The sequence below is a fragment of the Vollenhovia emeryi genome, unplaced genomic scaffold, assembly GCF_000949405.1.
Source record: "Vollenhovia emeryi isolate VEMERY1.0 unplaced genomic scaffold, V.emery_V1.0 DF939150.1, whole genome shotgun sequence".
Lineage (NCBI taxonomy): Eukaryota > Metazoa > Arthropoda > Insecta > Hymenoptera > Formicidae > Vollenhovia > Vollenhovia emeryi.
This window is the reverse complement of record NW_011967216.1, coordinates 502,927-522,771: the sequence shown is the minus strand read 5'-3', so window position 1 is coordinate 522,771 and position 19,845 is coordinate 502,927. Positions and strand designations below refer to the sequence as shown.

The window sequence follows — 19,845 nt, the reverse complement described above, 5'->3', positions numbered from 1 at the left end:
CAGTTGTATCGACAGTTGGTACAGTTGGTCGCTTGAGCAGTCGCAAAGTAAGAATTGACCAATCGCAGTCGATTATTCTTACGACTACGACTCTGCGACTCGCATTGTAGACAGAACCGAGAATCATTGTAGCGGAGGCTTAAAGCCTCCGCTACAATGATTCTCGGTTCTGTCTACAATGGTCGTAGTCGTAGTCGTTCTGACTGAATTGACCAATCGCAGTCGATTATTTTTACGACTACGACCATTGTAGACAGAACCGAGAATCATTGTAGCGGAGGCTTTAGGCCTGGTCTACAATGAGTTGTTAGTCGTTAGTCAGAAGTCGGAACTATATGTTGATCCTTTTCCTTTCTGGGTGGAAGAAAAAGGATCGACATATAGTTCTGACTTTCGACTAACGACTAACAACCCATTGTAGACCGGGCCTTAAGAATTGACCAATCATAGTCGGCTATTCTTACGACTACGACTTTACGACTTCTATGTAGACGCGGCTTTAGAAAGAGGCGAAGAGTGAACTAGGCTAAAGTTAAAATCCCGCGGCGTAGGTGCAACCTGACCTGACCTTGGGCTTAAACATGTCTCCTTAAAAAGAGACAAAGGATGAATTAAACCAAGATCAAAGTTAAACGACGTTGGTGAAAACCAGAGTAGTGCCCGTTTCTATCAACGCAGATTAACTTTAATCTCGGCACGACTCACTTTATGTCAGTTTCTAGTTTAAACATTGGAACAAGATAATTTCTCTAATTGTAAAAAGATAGTTCAAACATTAGAGAAAGATAATTTAAGCGAAGATAAAAATTCATCTGTAGTTGTGGAAACGAGCACATTAATCGGTATTAATTAAACCGCCGCAAGGCAGTTACCGAGCTTACCTTCCACGTAAGTACTAGGACGCTCCCTGCCCACCGCCACGTTACTCCTTCGTACCACGGTGGTCTCCTGGACCGCCCGAGCCAGATCGTCCGCGACGGGCGGACTCTCTGCCCTCTCGACCAGCACGTCCGCGCGGCGGTCGTCCTCATTGATGGAGGCTATCTCGGACTTGACCGAGGTGCGGCTCAACGTCGGGGAGAGCCGGCTGACGGTCAGGCTCTGCGGTGGCGTCCTGCTACGCTCGGTCATGGCGCAGCACAGGGACAGCTTGGTGCTGGTCTGCGAGCCGTGCTGCGAGTTCTCGATCTTGGAGTTCCTGTTCGAGTCCCCGTCCCTGTACGAGGACTCCAGGCAGCCGACCTTGGTCTTCTTGTTCATCAGCATGCGGCAGAGGGACTTTTTCTTCTGCTTCGACTTCGGGGAGACCTCTACCTTGTTCGAGACGCCGGACACGTCGTTCCCCTCGCTCTGCTCCATAATACTCGCGGATGGTGCATCAAGCGTCAAGAATCAGCGAGCGACAACCCTCTTTCTCCTCGGAGATCAACAATTTCTACGCGTCTCTCTTTCTCTCTCTCTACTGCTTACGAGGGAAATTCTCTCTTACTCTATTCGCGATGTGTTTGCGCGTCGCGAGGTGTATCGTAGAAAAAAAAACTAGTTTTAGAGAACGATCGGCTCTCGGCGAAATAGGAGAGGTACGGGTTTACGTGCGCGATCCGTACGAAGTGAAGTACATTCAATATCCGAGGCGTCTCGGCGCTTCAGAAATATCCGCTCGCACTTCACCGACTGTCAGAGCGTGGCATGTAATTTCCGCGGGGCTCAAGCGCGACGCGTCCCGCGAATGTACACGAGCATAATGTGCCGTTGCGGCACGAGTGGCCCCCCCCCCGGCCTCTCCGTGTTAAGTCGAACGTTCAGTCATGCGGGAGGATATCCATGGTGATACCGGGTAATCGCACTCGGGCGGGCATCGACGGGGCGATACTCCGCGGACTAGAATGACTAGAATCGAGCGCGTTCTCCCTCTTACCCCCGCGAGGGGGACGACCCACCGGGAAGGACCCTCTCCGCACTCGGGCTTTACGAGCTACGTCGAGCGGTGGCCGCGCGGCTGACGGAGTCGTCGAGCCTCGGGGATCTCGCGCGTCCCCGCGTACACGTCTCGTCGGTCCATCTCGCCCTCGGCCGGACAATCGGCGCGCGCCTCGCGTCTCACTGGCGGGTCGCGCGCTCGCGGGACTCTCGTCGTTCGCGTGGCGGGATACGCAACGGACTCGATCGAACGCGTCTACGGGGCAGCCGGACCTCGGCCTCCATCCCCACAACGGCGGCGACGCGTCGGGCACATCGCGCGCTCACTTAGTAGCGCCGGGCGCGACTCATTTCGTCGTCGTCTCTCTCTCTCTCTCTTTTCCTCCCTCGTCAATCCACCCCCGGGGGTGAGTGGCGAGTCTCGCGCAGCCGTCGGCGACTCCGCACCGCAGCAGACGACGGCCCCGCTCGTACGCAGGATTAACGATCGGCGGGCAGTCCACGGCGGTGCCGACGATGCCGTCCCGCGGGAAACGAAGAGGCCGCCGTTCCCGCAACGGAACGCCGCGCCGCGCGCGTCCCGGGGACCCGCGGGACGATTCCAGCCCCGGACGAGACGTGGTGTCCGGCGAGCAGCGAGCGGGGCGAGCGGAGCGACTGTCAAACCGAGCAGACGACAGGAGTGGCCGCCATATTGATTTTAACGGGCGCCGCGAGCTACAACGCCGAGCGTCGCCGAGCGAGGCGGCGGCGCGCAGCCGCCATGTTTACTCCGGGTGCGTTCCGAATAGCTGATCGCGCGCGATCTCTCGAGAATGAAATTTGAGGAGACGAAAAATTAAGTTTGGGACTTTGGGCCGGGGCACACAAATGGCCTTAAGCAATAAGACGTAAGCAGTAAACGAATTGAAGAATATATAATATGGCTGCCATAATTCTCGACTATGATTGGTCAATTCGTTTACTGCTTACGTCTTATTGCTTAAGGCCGTTTGTGTGCCACGGCCCTTTTTTAATCGATAAATCTACTCCTCTTTCGCCCCCGACGTACAATTGTTGTACGTCTGTTCTCGGAGATTCCATACAACTATTTCGACTTCTCCTCGAGAAGTGGGATTCGCGCGCGGCAGTTGGACCAAACATGGCGGACCGTCTCGTCCTCTCCCATCTCGCGGTCCTATCGCGTCGCGCGGACCTGCACTGCACGCCAGCGCGTAGTACCTCGGCCCTAGTGTGGCGGGCTTCGCCATAACGATGTTTTGTTTACATTGGGTGCGCGACGAGGACAGCGACTGCGACAACGACGATTAGGATGCTCGACGAAAATGCGAGAGAAGGATCAGCGATCCGCGAGCGCGGCAGATACGAAGGTAGAGATCTCCCGGGGACTTTCCGTCGATCGGCCCGACGGCAATTGAGGGCCACGTCACGCTCGCTCGAGCCGACCCTCCGCGCGCATCCCAGGCATCCCCGGAATATACGTATACCGGTCGTCGTCGATCGGTACACGCCAATTCGCGCGGGATTGCGTCCGCGCTTGCCGAGACGAGCGTGGCGAAACCGCTCCCGTGGCGACGAGTCGTCCCGCGAGGCGAGAAGCGGTTGATTGACGCGGCGACGTGACGCGAAACGGCGGCGCAGTTTCGCGCCCCGGAAACGCTCGAGAAGGAGCCAACTGTCACGCACGTGCGTCCCGACCGGCGCCTCTCGCGCGCGGAGCCTCGCCTCGAGTCGACGGTTCCGTAATTGACGCGATCAAGGTCTGCGTTCGGAAACGTCACCCGTGTGCATTTGGACGCGCATTAGAAAACCTATAGTCGACGTGATGCCAACTATGGATTTTCTAGGGATCAATTCTGGACGTCAATTCTGTATCGTGCAATGTACTGAAAATGCTAAAAACGAGCGGCTTCCCAGATAGCGCACATAGTTCTATGAATACTCTTCTGGAGTGCAAATCTTCTTAATTTTAGAATATTTGAATCAAATATTCTATAAATATTTATAGATTATTACACTTAGAAATCGTATATTCATAACAAAGAAGAACGTTTTTAGAATATTTTCGGAACATTCGTTCAGAATGATTTTTCATTATTCATCGAGTTTATGTATTATTGTACATTGTTTATTGTGTAATGCACTTATCTTATGCAAAGGATAATGAAACCTGCGATCATACTATATATAACCGACATGCTATATTCGATTGATTATTCTATTCACATTCGAAAAAGATTTATAGTAGTGTCAATCGAATGTTCTATAAACATAAGACAAATATAAAAGAATGGCCTATGGAACATTCCACATATTCTTGAAGAATATTCCTGAGTGTTCACAGGAATCTCTTGTGCTATCTGGGTTTATCTCTTTCTAAGGAGACAGTTGGAGACGAAGCTACTCACTTTTAGCATTTTCACTATAGTATGAGATGCAGAATCTACTCTCTGTATCTAAGAGCATTCTGTTTCACATATAATGCATCACTTATCCTTGTTATTCACCAAATGTTAAAGAAGGATAAATGATGCATCATGCATATCATACGTGAAACGGAACGCACCCTTACAATATAGTAAAAATTGCTAAAAGTGAGCGGCTTCGTCTCTTTCTAACGCGACGTTTACAATGAGACCTTAAGACATATAAGATTTAAGAAATTAATCATAGTCGAATGTGAGGAGAATACTCGACTGTAATTGGTCAGTTTCCTAAATCTTACGTCTTGAAGTCTCATTAGCCATGTTCAGCAGACACAACTGTTGAGTGAGCGCTCACAAGGGGAGGGCCAACATATGTTCTCTCCGATTTTAATGAGCTTGATATATGTTGCAATACTACACCTCCCTTAATAATAGGTAAAACCATTCGACCATACGCTCAAGCATTCGCGAGAAAAATTTATTTAAAATTGTCCACATGCGTATGTACCGAGTCGCTCACAAAATATCTCGCGAATGCTTGAGCGTATGGTCGAATGGTTTTACCTATTATTAAGGGAGGTGTAGTATTGCAACATATATCAAGCTCATTAAAATCGGAGAGAACATATGTTGGCCCTCCCCTTGTCAGTATGATTTGCCACGTTCAGTAGGCACAACTGTTGAGTGAGCGCTCAACGATTTCTTAATATGATTGGCTGGATCTAAAAGTATTAACCAATCATACTGAGCGCTCACTCAACAGTTGTGTCTGCTGAACGCGGCCATTCACTTTTGGCATTTTCACTATAATGTAAGATACAGAATTGACTCCCTAATGTCCGAACGCACCCGCGGGTGGGTGTTTCCGAACGCAGTCGAGGCGGCGACCTTGAGCGTCGTTCATCGAGGAACGCCGAGTACGATCTTTCTCGCGAGAGCGATTTCTCACCGCTCTGCGAGTATCGCGGTGTCGGAAGATACGACGTCGTTGATTGGCGTTCAGCGAATGAAACGCGAGATTATAAACGTCGCGTCGCGCGGAATGGAACACAATGGCGTGAGCAGTTTTACAAACTTCTGACGTCAATCCGTGCTTTCCAGCAAGCGACACAAGTCGACACAAATGTCGTTCTGTCTTTCTTCGCATTCAATGAATAATAAAGACAGAACGACACTTGTGTCGACTTGTGTCGCTTGCTGGAAAGCACGGAATATTACTAATTGTAAGTTGAGAAAAGGGACAAGTTTCGCGCGAGCGAGAAATCGAGTCGCAAGACTGTCATGGTAAAAAGAAGATAAAAAATACAATATAACGCACTTGAAATTCGATCATCGCGATACAAAACAAGAGTGGCAAGAGTTCCGCCATGTCTTGTTAGGCAAGGGCCAGTTTCACAAACGTCGGTTAACTGTTAACCAGAGTTCAGTCGACCACCTATCTTTTTCCTTATTATTTAACGAGAGACGGACAATCAATTATTTGCCCTACAGAAAATGGCGGTGCTCTTGCCTCGCTTTTTCAGCTGGAAGGTCAGCAGTCTAGTGATATACAGAAGTCTGTGTCAGTGACGCACAGACGCACATATATCCTGCTTTATTTACCTAACAAGACATGGCGGAACTCTTGCCTTAAGGCCATTTTACAGTTGCGTAAACGTAGTTGTAGGGTTGTAGGAGTAGAAGTAGTAGTAAGTGTTGTACATAGAGTGAGATACGTCGTAATTGAAGTGAATGATTGGTTAGCTCTTACGTCCTACATCGTTGTAGTCGTGAAAGATCTTAAGTTCAACCATCTTTTGCAACAGGCTTTACAATCGGAAATGTTAGTGTAAAACTGTGTTTTACAACACTGTACAACCGATAACAACCACGTTTACGCAATTGTAGAATGGCCTTTAAGGCCTTCACACATAAAATTCCGTAAGGACGTAAAACGTAAGCGTAAGAAAGTCAACCAATCACAGTCGAGAACGTAATTCTGTTGATTTTCTTACGCTTACGTTTTACATCCTTACGGAATTTTGTGCGTGAAGGCCTTTACAGCTGAAAGGTAGCAGTCTAGTAGTATAAGGAAGTCCGTGGTCGGCTCGCCCGAGAAACGGAAACGTGAGTCGCGCCGCCACCGCTAGGTGCCGGGGCCGGCGCGCGACGGTCTGGCTCGCTGTGTGGACGGCCACCATTGTTGAAACACTGCTTTGGTTGATGCCCCGACGAAATTCGGGCCGAAAATCGTAAATTCGCCCGTGCCCGCGGCGGTAGGGCCTCGTTGCGGTAGGTGCGCGGAAAGTCCGCTCTCGCGTTCGCGGCCGCGTAACGTGTCTCGCCCGCCGGAGCCGTGCCGAACGAGCGGAGGGGAGGCGACGATCGTAGGAGGCACGCGCGCATCCACGGCCGTGTCGTAGTCCGCCGTGTCGACGTCGTCGCAGCGCGACACGACGGCTCGGCCGCCGTCAGCCGGTAGAAACGCAGTGGAATCTTATTGTGCGCGAGCTGCGCGGAGGACGAGGAGGCGCGGCGTCCCGGCGCGCTTCCCCGCCGTCGGCGGGCTTCGTCCCTGCGTGCGTCGTCGTCGTCGTCGTTGCGCGGTCGCTGTCGCGTACGAGGCCGCGCGCACCGCGTACACGTAGAGTCGCATCGCACGTCGTGTAGGCGTTCGCGGCTCGCGGCGCCTAAGCACGACGGAGCGTGCGTGTCGTGCGTGCCGCTCCGTCCCCTCCCCCTCCCGCCCCTCGTTTCCTCCCGTCGCCGTGATCGTCGGAGTCATCGTCGCTGCCGCCGCCGCCGCCGCCGCCGGCTAACGCGACGCCGCGCTGTGCGTGCATGCGTGCGTGCGTACATTCATCCTTCGTGCGTGCACGCTCATTATGTGTGCGTATGTGTGATACGTGAATTCGCTGCTCGTGCCGTTGCTGCTGGCGCGTGGCCTGAAAAGCGTTAGGCACGCCGGTCGTCGCCGCGACATTACCCGCGGTGTGTGATTACTCGCTCGGTGTCCGCTCGCGACGCATACGTCGACGTGCAGGCGCGCGGCGGACGGTGACACGCGGTGGTGCGCTCCTTTCGGAAACGTACGTCGGCGCGGAGCCCGCTGCACGGGTGCTGCCTCCTCCCTACCCTACCCCCTCGCCTCTTTGTCCGTCCCCCCCTTCTCTATCTCTCTCTCTTTCGCGCTCTCCCTCTCGCTCTCGCTCGCGCGCGGTGTGCATAGGTGTCCGCGACGACGCTATCGACGGCCGCGCAAGTGTACAATACGCGTTCCTAATGTACAGTGTACAGTACGTGCAATTTCGTGTGCATTGTTGTTTGTGTGTGTACGCGCGCGTGCCCGCGTGCGTGAGTGCGCGCCGCACTCGCTCTCTCGGTATCTGCCTCCCCTCCCCCGTTTCTCCCTCACCCCCCGAGACGGCGTGTACGCGCGGTGTGCGTGCCGCCGGAATTCGCGAGACGCACGCCGCCGCCGCCGCCGCCGCCGCCGCCGTGGCCGGATTCACGGAGCGGCGATCGCGAGCATGTGATACCGGGCGATAACCGTGTAGACGCGGCCGAATGTCACCAGTGGCGACGTTGACGTACTCGCGGGGACGTACGGCGACGACAACGGACGCGAGAGAGGTGCCAGTTCGGCCGATCCGCGGACCGTTAAGCGCGTACCCTCCGGTTTCTGCTCCGACTTTCGCGCGACCCGAACGGATCTTCTTTATTCGTCTCCCCCCGTCCCGTTTGCGCGCTCTCTCTCTCTCTCCTCTCCTCTCCTCTCCTCTCGCCTCGCCTCGCCTCGCCTCTCTTTTGCTCTCCTCTCCGACATTGATACCTCGATCGCGCCACGTTACTTCCCGACGGGTGTCGCGGAATCGGTGTGAACAGGCGGGCCCAGGCGCACTTCTGCGACGCCTTGAAAAGGAAAAAAAAGAAGTTGCCCGCGGAGTACGTTGGTCCCGCGTGACGGCCGCGCTCGAAGGCGCGCATACTGACGAGCCGCCGATACGGATAATAGCTGTTTTGATAGTCTGTGTCAATGGGTCGTGTGAATAAAAGCGAGGCGCGCGCTCTTCACGGGAAGGTGGAAGCCGCGTGTGCCTGTGCGTGCGTTGCGCGCGTGTACGTTTCGGAAGAAAAAAAAAGGGCCGACGCACAAGCGTGATCCGCCGTGTGCCCTTCGCGCCCTAGAAACATTCCGTTCCGCAGCCAATTAACGCGCTTAGAGAAATTGGCGCGAGTTAACGGATTACGCATCGTGCGCGCGATCGGCGTACGTTGTCGATAATTTTTTTTCAAGCGTTTTGATTTGCCTAATCGTACGTAAAATGGCACGTTTCCGGATGCAATGAGCGCGTTGTAGATCAGGTGCCGTGCCCCAGGTCTCTCCTTTGCCCTCTTCCTCGGCGAAGCGCGTCTGCGAGTACCCGAAAAAAAAAATGAAATAACGTAAACAGCGTAAACGTGATCTCGCGCGTTTCTGAATGGGACGGACTTTTGTCTCCTTGTCGTTGAAGGTATCGAGGGGGGTCACTTCTGTACCTCGCGACACAGTGAAAACGCTAAAGCCTAATCTGCAATGTGCTTCCTGCGCCTAGAAACGTTCTGTTTCATATAAACAAGTGAAAACGCTCAAAAAATTGATCGACAGTGTGCGATTATACGATGTACAATTGATGAAATTTTTTCAACGTATTTATAAAACGAAATGTTTCTAGACGCACACTGTAGATTAGGCTTAGGAGTCTCTTTCTAACTGAGAGACAAAGCCGCTCGCTCTTAGCATTTTCGCTGCGGTGTAAAACACAGAATCAACCCCCTGGATCCCGCGCGCGGGTGACGCTCCGTTCACTGTTTGAGCTACTGCGACTCCTTTCCCAGACAGCATGCATGTCTGCAAGACATCTTTGAGGCCCGGTTTTTCATTTTCTGGTTAATTGTTGGCCAGAGGTTCTGAGATTCTCAGATCAGACAATAACGTAGAAAAAGATGGAGGGTCGACTAACTTCTGGTTTGCTGTTGATAACTGTCGAGGGGGGAAACCGCTGAGGGCACTGTGGTGTACAGATTTGTGGCATTACTGGGCATTATTAGGCATAGTTGGCATCAGGCCTTGCTGGGGCATTGTAAAGATAAAATAAGATAAGGCAATGCCCACTAGTGAGGCATTGGTGTACAAGATTTTGGTCAGCGGTTTCCCCCTCGATAACTGTTAACCAGAAGTTAGTCGACCCTCCATCTTTTTCTACGTCGTTATCTAAGAAGAGACGGAGAGTCGACCAAAACCTCTGGTTAACGATTAGCCAGAAACTGAAAAACTGGGCCCGAGTTGTCTCCTATGCCCGTTTCTACCAACGCAGCTTAACGTTAGTCTTCAACCTCGTATGTTTTTCTCGTTTTAGCAGTTAGAAACAGATAAGAGGTAACTTAAACCCAGATTGAAGGTAATCTGCATTGGTAGAAACGGGGTATTAGACATGCACGTCTAAAAGATGTGTTAAAGATATACTTATGACATGTTTTTGTAGACATGTGTGCCGTCTGGGTTGCGTCAAGTGTCAGCAGCTTGCTCGAGCCACCGTGTGCAATATCGCGCGTGACCCGCGGAAATCGTAGCCTAGGCTCCTCCCCGCGATGTTGCTCTAGATCGGTAAGAGAAATGTCTCTGTTGTGATTACAGAATCTCTGCGAGCGTCCGAACGTGTATCGCTAGAAGAAAAGTTTGCTAAGTTTCCGGATATAGAGCGATATTACCACTATTGTCGGGATACAAATGAGAGTAGCCCAGACCTACAGTATGGTGTGAGTTGTCACGACTCTTCTATCGTTTCCAGCAATGGTAAAATGCAACTTTATTGTGCTATAATTTGTTTCTCTTGTACCCGTTCAAGGCCCCAAAGCGATTGCCATAACTAATTACAATGTAAATCGCAGCGTTATTCATTTCGAATTGTAAAATAAATCTTGATGCAAATATCGCCGACTGTCTGTTGCTTCCTGACATTTTCAAATTGTACTAGCCTGTGTTATTCCACCGCGTATTATGACGAAACTTGTGGCAAACGGTGTTTTACGATTGACTCTTTGTTTCTAGGGCTACACGTATTTGACGTTGCGCCACAATGGGCGCTACCGAACAATTTTATGCAGTGGATCGATCTGCAAGCATTGGTAGCACATAATACCGTGCTGGATATATATGACTTGTATCGCAAAACGAAAGATACCACGGAATCTATTAATCTAAACTCGATATATAGCCCTGCAAAGTTGTCATCGACAGCACGACACGATGATAGGATAGTGAATTCTAACGTACTGACTGGTACAGTCGATGAATCACTATCCGGAAACACGGGAAACCTGCGGAAGGAACGGAAGAACGGGCTGAGTAACTGCCAGAAGGATTTCGGTGAGGGGGCAAACTCTAATGCGCTAGACATCGGTAAAACGACGGAACCCACGTATTCGTTCGTGAGAAATAAAGCCACAATTTTGTCCGAGTCGCAGAGAGAAATTTGTTACGACGCAAATACCGGGTTGCTTAGTCGCGTGTCAAAGCGTCCGATCGACACGGGAAGCGTTGCCGGATTGGGAGCCACGTCGGACAATATTGAGCACGATAAAGAAACTTGTGACCCTGATTGCACCACTTCTGTAGCAGATAACGAGCCGCTTAATTTAGTAGTAAATCCGAGAGGAAGTAGACAGCGCAGCCATACTTATAGCGAGACGAAAGATCGACTCTGCAATTATCCGCATTCGTCGAGCGTCGATAAAAAGACACTCCTGGTAGATGGTGCCATTTTAAGACAATTAGACCATTCCCCCGATGTACAGAGTTTTTATAGCGCAAAGTACAAGACAGTAGATTACGGTTTATTGAAGCTTTCCGATTTGAACGAGTTGTCATGTAATTCGGACAAAGGTAAAGAACTACTGAGGGCCATCGGTAAATTTCATGCCGGTAGCGGTGAGGTAAATGGCAAGGTTCTGAAAAACGGCGATTTGAAGCAAGAGAGCGTGCATGTTCTGGATAAGTACGTCACGCATGTATTACCGTCACGCTTGAGTGACAGTAAATCGAAGGCGTCATCTTGGACAAACTTACAGTCGAATGTCAAATGTAACAGTATCAAGAAAGAATGCTGCAGTGAGGAAGAGGCGCACAAGTCAGAGAATACCGATCTAGTGGCCGCCTGCAACCCGAGGTTGAGCAATTGGGCGTGTTTCGAAATGTCAGGACAGTATCCGGGTCACAGCCGACCACCGGTTGGCACACCTCCACCGCAGACCGTCTGGAACCATCTCACTATGACGCCGGGTCAAGGTAGTTTTAATTTCCAAATATTTTACACGATGTCTTTCCACCCCCACCCCCCCCGTAATGTCGCGATAAATTAATCGTGACAATTGCACATATTTTCAGCTCTCAATATCCACTCGACGTTGTCCGGTGCCTCGTTGAGTCCAGCTGGATTCTACACGCATCCATCCATGGCACGAGCGTCCCATCTGCCATCTCAGCTTACCCCGCAGCTCGCTCACACGCAAGCACCGCCGACATGGCATACACCCACGGTACCCTCAAAGAACGCCACGCCGGCCAACACGCCGGGCAATCCCCTGTTCAGTTTACAAATGTTGGTGGACAATCGGCAAAATCAAAATCAGTACAGAAACTCGCCAGGCTCGCAGAGCACCTTGGATCTCTCGTCCACGTCGGAGATCACTTCGGAGAATTACTCTCGGATAACGCAGGATATTCCCATCAGCTTGACCGCGAGAAATGTGGATAAGGGCAGTCGAAACGGAAACATAATCTCACCACCGATACCGCTTAACGGGGAGACCTCGTCGGACAGCGGAATTAGTTCGTCCGTACCAACGCCAAACTCCGTCAGCGAACCGGTCTCGCTGTCGACGAAGGAGGTCTCTACTCCTAAGATAACAGTGAAAAACTTTGAGAGCAATCTAAAGGGAGTTGCGAATCTTCACGATAAGATTAAGGAAATGAATGTAGATAATTTTACGCAGAAAGTGATAAATTTGCCGCCTAGTGTAACAATAGAGAGGGTGGTCGCGGACAAGAAAGAATCCGAAGCTTCTGCAAAAGCCAAGGATATGTTGAGTGTTATCGCGCAAGTGCCAAGGAACGTCCTACCACCTGTTATAGTCAATCTCACGTCCAAGATGGAGAAAGACGTCACGGACAGTCCTAAGCGAGAATCCTCCTCCGAGAGGGACAGAAAGCACGAGGAGACGAGCGTGAGGTCACCTAAGAACTTGCCGAAGAGAGGCAAAAAGGGCGTCGATTCTCTGTTGGAAAAGCTAGAAGGTGGGAACAAGAAGTACGTGAGTACCGAGAATATCGGTTCGGTGATCGTAATGGCGATAGAGGAGAAGGACACGTCCAGCGTTAAGAGTATGTCGCCGGAGAGACAGAAGTCTAAATCGCCGACTCGGGAGGACGAGGTGGTGTCGCCGGCTTTCAGCAACGACGACTCGAACGACAACACCAAGCAACGTAGAAAACGAAAACTGGAGAAACCTGTGAGGCTGAGCAAGGACTCGAAGACAGAGGTCGAGGACATGGAACTCGAGCCCACGGAGCCGACGGAACCGAGGACTGTTGACCCGTCGTTGGAAGAGACAACCAGCTCCACGGTCGCGGCCGACGTTAAAACGCAGGAGCAGCTCGCCAGAGGAGCGGAGGAGAGAATATCGGACAAGGCAGCGTTGGACGAGATCACGGGGGAAAGATCGGAGGAGAGTCGGCCGATTCGAAGGCGGAGTAGTAGCGAGGAGACTACGACTAGCAACTCGACACCGACGACTCAGAGGACACGAAGAAAATCCAACGAGGACGCATCGCCCGAGTTCCCGAAAGCGATGAGTCCAAAGGATACGAGTAACACGACAACGGCGACGTCGGCGACGACGAATCCCTTCGTCGAGGTCGAGTCGGAACTGGCGAAGATGTTCGCCGGTATCGTGGAAGCGGATCCGGAGGTCAAAAATGAAGAATCAAAAGCGGAACTCGCGAGCGCGCAGATCCAAGGTGACGGCGCCCCGGTGAAATTCGAGGGTCTTGAGAATAGTATCCTACCGATGACAGATTCTCAGAACGTTCAGAGCAATCCCATCGATGTTTCCTCCACGGTGGACACCAAGTTGTCGGGGAAAAGGGGTAAGAGGGGCAAGATGCAGGGTGGTAAGAGAAAGATCTCCAGGTCGACGGAGAACATCTTTGGCACGACGGACGACTCTCCGCAGAAAGAGGTGAAGAAGAGACGAACGTCCAAAGGTTCGAAGAAGCAGGACCAAGCGTCGAAGAAAGCGAAGAAGAACACCAAGATTGACGGCCTGCGGGAGATGGCGTACGATTCGGGCTCGAACGCGAGTTCGATCAGGTCGCGAGGGCCGGTGGTCCACGTGGAGGGGCCAAGGGATAGTCCATTGAGCATCCAAGTGGTAAACGCACCACGGGAAGACGAGGAGGAGAAGAGCAAGGAGAAGCGGAAAAGCGTCGGCAACGGAAACGGGGGCCGAAGCAAGAGGCTCAGTCATCAAAACGATTTAGATTACAGGGGTACGTACGTCTGCAAGACGAAAAGACATTTCTCCCTCGTTCTCTCATTGTTATTCACTATCATTGTTATTCGCAGGTAAAGTCAGTAGAGCAGGTCTCTTCAGTTCGACGTTGTCCTCGCGATACGACGCGCATACTACGGACTCGACTTGGGTCTGCGTATTTTGCAAGCAAGGTCCCCATTCGGTTGTAGCTGGAGATCCGTCCAGGCCGCATCCGAATTTGGCCGGACCGCATATCGCGACTGGAACGTACACGGTACGTGTACATTCTTCTTTTCGAATGGCTTATTGCGTCCCAGTACTTGGGACATTTAAACCCGAAACACTATTTTATTATCTGATTCTCTCGTATCACATCGAGCATGATTGCAATTTTCACATTATACTCCATAATGATAAAACAAAGTAAGATTTAAAAATGTTATTTGACGCTAAATACCGTTAGAAGCGAGGAGTCGCGCAAGAACGGAGCGAATAATGTGGTAAATGTCTGCGACAGGTTCCAGCTGGCGTGTTAAGCGACTTATTTGGCCCATATTTGATCGGCAAGGAGCGATTGGAGGACGGCATTTTATCGGCCGACGAACAGGAAATTATGACGGAACAGAAGAAAGGCGGTAAGAACAAGAGGAGCTTGAGGTACGCGGGTCTGGCCGACCAGTTCTCCGCGAAGATGGGCAAGAAGAAGCGGAATTCCGTTGAAAGTAACACTAACACCATTTTTACGGGTATGACTCTGCATCCCGGCGGGGAGGAACAACGGTGGGAGGTGTGGCTTCACGAGCAGTGCGCGGTATGGGCGGCCGGGGTATACATGGCGGGTAAGTAAACGTCAGAATGATTAAGACTGACGAGAAAGCGGCACGTGGATGTAATTATACTTGTACAACTCGCAAGAGCTCGTAATACGCGTAACAAGAAAATTGGGATTGTGCTTGGCAGGTGGCAGGGTGACAGGATTGCAGGAAGCTGTGTGGGACGCCGCTAAATCAGTATGCGACTCCTGCGGCTTGACAGGCGCGAATATCGGTTGCGTGAGGCGTGGCTGTAAAGCTGTCTCGCATTATCCGTGCGCGCTGACGAAAGGCTGGCACCTCGACACAAATCAGTACATACCTAAGTGTAATCTGCATCGAGTTACGTGAAACGCCGGTGAGTCTATGAGCATAGGCTAATATGGAAGTAGGTCGTATTCACATTATATCACACTGAGATTCGGCTTTAATTAGATGCACCGAATAATGGGCAATAATGTAAGAGACTTAAGTATATAAATCCGTTTATGACTGAAGATAGCCTTACTAGTTAGTAAGGTATGTTCTAGTTAATAAAGGAGCAAAACATCCTCATGCGACAGAATTGGTTTGTGTGTAACGTAACAAAGTTACATCGGGACGTAATTAACGGGTGGGAAAGAATTAATCGGCGTAAAATAGATGATATTTAAAATACTAAAGTATATTGACATATTGTTGATTAAATATTTTATTTTTTCTGTTCGAAATTCGAGATAAATCGACTTTTTATTTGACGTTGAATTGGAATTGTCTAATCATGCAGTGATGTTTTGAGCTTGTACTCCTTGTATTACTTGACGCATAAATGTATCTGCAGCATTAAAGTATAAATGCAAATACAATTGTACTAATTTCCGGACATCAAGTTTAGAATCAATATGCTCGAGAAAAATATCTTCCAATGTACAAGATGTTTAAACATTATGAAAAGGAACAAAGATGACCGAGGAAATAGGTATTTTTCTTCGTGATTAAACTTAATTTGATTTTTTTGGCCTGTGTGGCCTTGAATGGTGGCCTTTTCGACTTAATATATAAACCAGATATAAAAGCAAGATTTTTAATTTCGAATTTATAGAATAAACGGATCGCTATCGAGGAACAATGATAATCAAAAATAAAGACGTTTGCTTTTTTACTCACGTTTATGAAGATCTAAAACTATCGCAGATTTTCTTAACAACATCATGTACGCAGGAATACACGAATAGGGCATATTGTATTTAATATTATCGACAACTGTAAAATTGTGACAGTAAAAATCAGACACGTATAAATATAGTAAGACGAAGTAAGTCAATAATGTAAGCGAAAATTGAATATTCTCTTTTCTTTTTCGCAAAGGTTCAGCATAAACATGTAAGGCAAGTGTTCTCTGATAAATGTAAAATCAACTGTTTGTAAATAACAAGAATAAAGGGACTATTGTATTATTGAAACATCATAATTACACTTTGCAGTTTTTAGAAAACTTTGCATGTATTATTTGTGAATAAAAATAATGCATACATATGTTTCATGACAAAGTAGCCTTATAATTGATGGGTTCTATTTTCTTTTGTTTATATCGCTACGTGATTCATTAGCTCATATGTATAGCTTAGCACATATGATGATCGTCCATATAAAGTCTACCTTTTGTTACATTTTGATATTGATATTCCTTTTGTAGCTGCTTTATCGTGCAAATTTTTATGTAATTGTGCATGTTACAACGGGTTGACAATTTCTTGAAGAGAAATATTTTTGTACTCGCATTGAGCGAGATAATTAAGATGAGAACACTTGTGAGACTTTAGTAGCGCTGTATGTGTAATATAAATGTAACAAAGAACACATCTCATTGCATTCAGCGATACGTTTTGTATCGCGTCACATTCACCGTTATACTTTATCATCTTTAATACATCTGTACGGTCGCGAAACCAGTGATTCAGATTCAATGTCCCAAACATGATTCATTGCTAGCTTAAATTAATAACTCTGCATCAGTGCGGAATTTGTAATAATTATATGTATGTATATTTTATATTAATTTTCTTTGTCATATTGATACGAAAATTTATTGTCGTCATCTTTGCTGTCATTGTTGTCGTCATCATCGTTCTCATTGTATTCTACAAGTGTAAGAGAGGCAGGTTTTCGCTACACAAATGTAAGAATATTAACAATTCTCTTACATCAGGGAGAACTAGCAAAGATCAAGAAAATTGTATAAAAATAATATTATATAGAAAGGTACGATGTATATATATGTAATATTCATTTGTGTAGAAAAAGGTATATATACATATATCATATATGTGTAATATGTGTATATATATAATACATACATCTCTATGTGTATATATGTGTGTGTGAAAGATGCACATCTCTAACACTTATATATATTTATACACTTATGTATGATTATATATATATGTGTATGCATATATACATATATAAATATACGCCACACAAATTAAGTACATATTGAAAATAGCCGTCACGTCTCCCACACAGCACAGAGTACGATAAAAATTAGAAATATAATCATTTTTAAATAGTAACTATATATTCAGAGACGAAGAGAAAATTATTAAGCGTAAAAAAAAACAGATTCTTTGTACATACATAGTGCGTAGCAACAAATGTAAAAAAGAACGACTATCTCTGAGAACATTTTATTTAGAAGCTTAATGTTTTAAAGGAATAGTAATAAAAAGAAATGACACGTTCACACTTCAGAAAAACAGTACATAAAGCCTAATTTTCTTTTTTTTTGTGAGACTCTTTTGAGACGGTTTCGACACTCCTCGGCATTAAGGGTGGTCTTTGTATAAAACAGACGGATGCAGCCAAAAAATACCGCTTAGATGTAATAAGAGAGATATTGAATTGTAAACGAAACGCTTATAATCTACAATTGTGTATGAAAGGGAAACAAAATTTTATCGTAGAAGGAGTAACTGTAATATTAATCATTACTTGTGATACAAAGGAAGGAAGGAAGGAAGGAGACAAATTCCGGAGTGAAAACGACGAGCAAGAATATATTTTCAGCTCGTTTCTTCGTCGTCGAGCGCGCACGGCCCTGCGTACACGGAGGTGGTTCGCGGCGTGCGTCCCTCTCGTGTACAGTAGAACTTTTGTAGCATGTCAGTAATGTAGCGTTGTGTACATTGTCACTTAGTCTTGTGGATAGGTAAAGTCTAAGGGCAGTTACTGCGTCACCGAGTTTGTAGAAAGCGAAAAAAGTCCTTTAGGGACCTCTCCGTCTGGGGGTCCCTCGCTCCGTGCGCAGAGCCGTGCGCGCCGAGACACGCGCTGCGGGACAACAAGCGTCTTTGTCGCGTTTATTATTATTATTATCTTGACGATTTGTATAAATGAGACGTACTTGCGGCTTGTAAATTGCACGTTACGAGTGAGAGGCGTAGGCGTGAGGCGTCAAGACGAGAGTAGTCGAGCGCAGAGAGAAACCTGAATATCACGATGCCTAAGTAATTTGTATAAAAAGGAACGAGGGAAGGATGAATCTGTAAAGTAAAAAGAAAATACACGAGAACGTGTCGCGCGCCGTGTGTGGGCATGTGGGGAGAATAATCGCGGCAGCGACAGTCACTATGTGAATTGGCAGCAGCAACGGAAGCATCATCGTTATCGTTAGGACGAGAACGAGAGGATTAGGTATCTCTTTATTCCTGATCTTCGCGCGTATACTTTAAGTCTAATTTCGTTTTTTTTTCCTTTAGAGTTTACTTTTTCCTCTTTCTCCCGGCTTTTCCTCCGCTCCACCTGTCTCTCACTTTCTCTCCGTTCTACTCTCTGGCTTTCGTCTGTCCTGTCGTATTCCTCTTCTTTCTCGAATCGAATAGATGTACCCAATCTTTTTTTGTGACCTGGTTTAATGTAATAATTATTAAGAGAGATATTGGTTAAACTCTATTTAATAATACGGAAATGGTAGAGAAATCGGCGAATTGTATTTGAAGATCAACACAATAATACGATTAAGAGAGAAAAATATACATCTTTGTGTAATATAAATATAATAAATAATAAAAACACGATATGTGCGCGTGCTGTATGTGTGCGTGTGCCATAAGCTACTGCGGGCTAAAATTACCTAATTATGATTATACATATCTCAACCGCTGCCGTTGTAATAACGACAGGATTTTTCATGACTTCGCGTGGGACAGTGATATTTATCAAAATACGAGCCATTTCTGCGGGTTTCGTAGTTCGCGCGCATCTTTGAAAAAAATCTGCCGTGCATCTAGCGCCCTCTCGTTAACTGTCTTCCGGTTTAGATATTTCCGGATCGAACGCGACGCACTCTGTGTCTCCAGAGAGAAACCTGAGAGCGGCCACGCCGGCATTTTACTTGAGACTGTTTTGCGCGCCTTTACGCCCATTTTTACTTTTGGAACTAGTTTGCTATGCATTTTCTAACACTGCCGATAAAGTCAACACTTTATGCGTGTCCGTGCTACGCATATTTTTCAGGATTATGCTGTGAAATTTAAAATTACATTAACATAAATTATCTGCATGATATTTACGTCAACTTTTTTCAGGTAGACAATGTAAATTTTATAAATTGTATGCCAGAATGCACAGCACAGACATGCATCAGAAAATGCGTAATGAAACAGTTCCAAAAGTAAAAATTGGCGTAAAAGCGCGCAAAACAGTCCCGGAAGAGGTAGGGAACACGCAGTCTATTCTTACTATGTCTTGACTAATCACAGTCGCGTATTCTACTCATACTTGACCGTGATTGGTCAATTTCTTAAAGCTTAGGGCTTGAATTATCTATTGTAGACTGGCACTTAAGGCTGGTTTATGCAAGGCCGTGACTATTAACTTACGCCGGAATCGATAAAAATTGTTCAATCACCATTAAAAGTGAAGAAAATAGTTGACTGTAATCGGTGAATTTTTACTGATTCCGAAGTTAACGGTTACGTCCTTTCATAAACCAGCCTTTACGGATCGTTCTCTGCCATCAGCCTCGCTGGCCTCGCTTGCGCGCGTAGCGCTTCGGCCTACCTGATTGTCAGCTGCGAGAGGTCGCCACGGCCGTCTCCGCCGAAGCGACTGTAACGAGGCACGCGAGCGTCGCCGCGGCCAGTCGCGGCGCTCCG

The 19,845-nt window shown here is 47.9% G+C and overlaps 2 protein-coding genes across 7 annotated transcripts in view; one reads left to right on the top strand and one right to left on the bottom strand.

Annotated features, from left to right (window-relative positions):
- Positions 1 to 2,490, bottom strand: part of LOC105565624 (72 kDa inositol polyphosphate 5-phosphatase) — a 14,022-nt gene extending 11,532 nt beyond the window's left edge. Inside the window, exon 1 of one of the 3 annotated variants that reach the window (XM_012018967.1) lies at positions 882 to 2,490. In XM_012018967.1, the coding sequence (XP_011874357.1) occupies positions 882 to 1,359 (478 nt within the window). In that variant the 5' untranslated portion in view covers positions 1,360 to 2,490. The remainder of the gene's footprint in view (positions 1 to 881) is intronic. The other 2 variants (XM_012018969.1, XM_012018968.1) reach the window with 2 other exon arrangements.
- Positions 2,491 to 3,124: 634 nt separating this feature from the next.
- On the top strand, positions 3,125 to 16,242 carry LOC105565625 (uncharacterized protein CG5098). Of its 4 annotated transcripts, none has more exons than XM_012018970.1 (7): positions 3,125 to 3,290; positions 10,003 to 10,161; positions 10,417 to 11,652; positions 11,752 to 13,914; positions 13,991 to 14,172; positions 14,416 to 14,737; positions 14,859 to 16,242. In XM_012018970.1, exons 1-7 carry the CDS (start codon positions 3,233 to 3,235, stop codon positions 15,059 to 15,061), a joined length of 4,323 nt encoding a protein of 1,440 aa, XP_011874360.1. In that variant the 5' UTR covers positions 3,125 to 3,232; the 3' UTR covers positions 15,062 to 16,242. The 4 variants fall into 4 exon arrangements, with proteins under 4 accessions (XP_011874360.1, XP_011874363.1, XP_011874362.1 ...); XM_012018973.1 differs by lacking the exon at positions 3,125 to 3,290 and adding an exon at positions 6,646 to 6,803 and having other exon boundaries at positions 10,003 to 10,124; XM_012018972.1 differs by lacking the exon at positions 3,125 to 3,290 and adding an exon at positions 7,327 to 7,621 and having other exon boundaries at positions 10,003 to 10,124.
- Positions 16,243 to 19,845: the final 3,603 nt, after the last annotated feature.

Excerpts from the sequence above, each read along its gene's own strand:
- LOC105565625 (XM_012018970.1), top strand. The coding sequence starts at position 3,233 with ATGCTCGACGAAAATGCGAGAGAAGGATCAGCGATCCGCGAGCGCGGC. Across the intron at positions 3,291-10,002 it reads CGAGCGCGGCAGATACGAAG|AATCTCTGCGAGCGTCCGAA; the intron begins GTAGAGATCTCC and ends TTGTGATTACAG. Across the intron at positions 14,173-14,415 it reads TCGCGACTGGAACGTACACG|GTTCCAGCTGGCGTGTTAAG; the intron begins GTACGTGTACAT and ends TGTCTGCGACAG.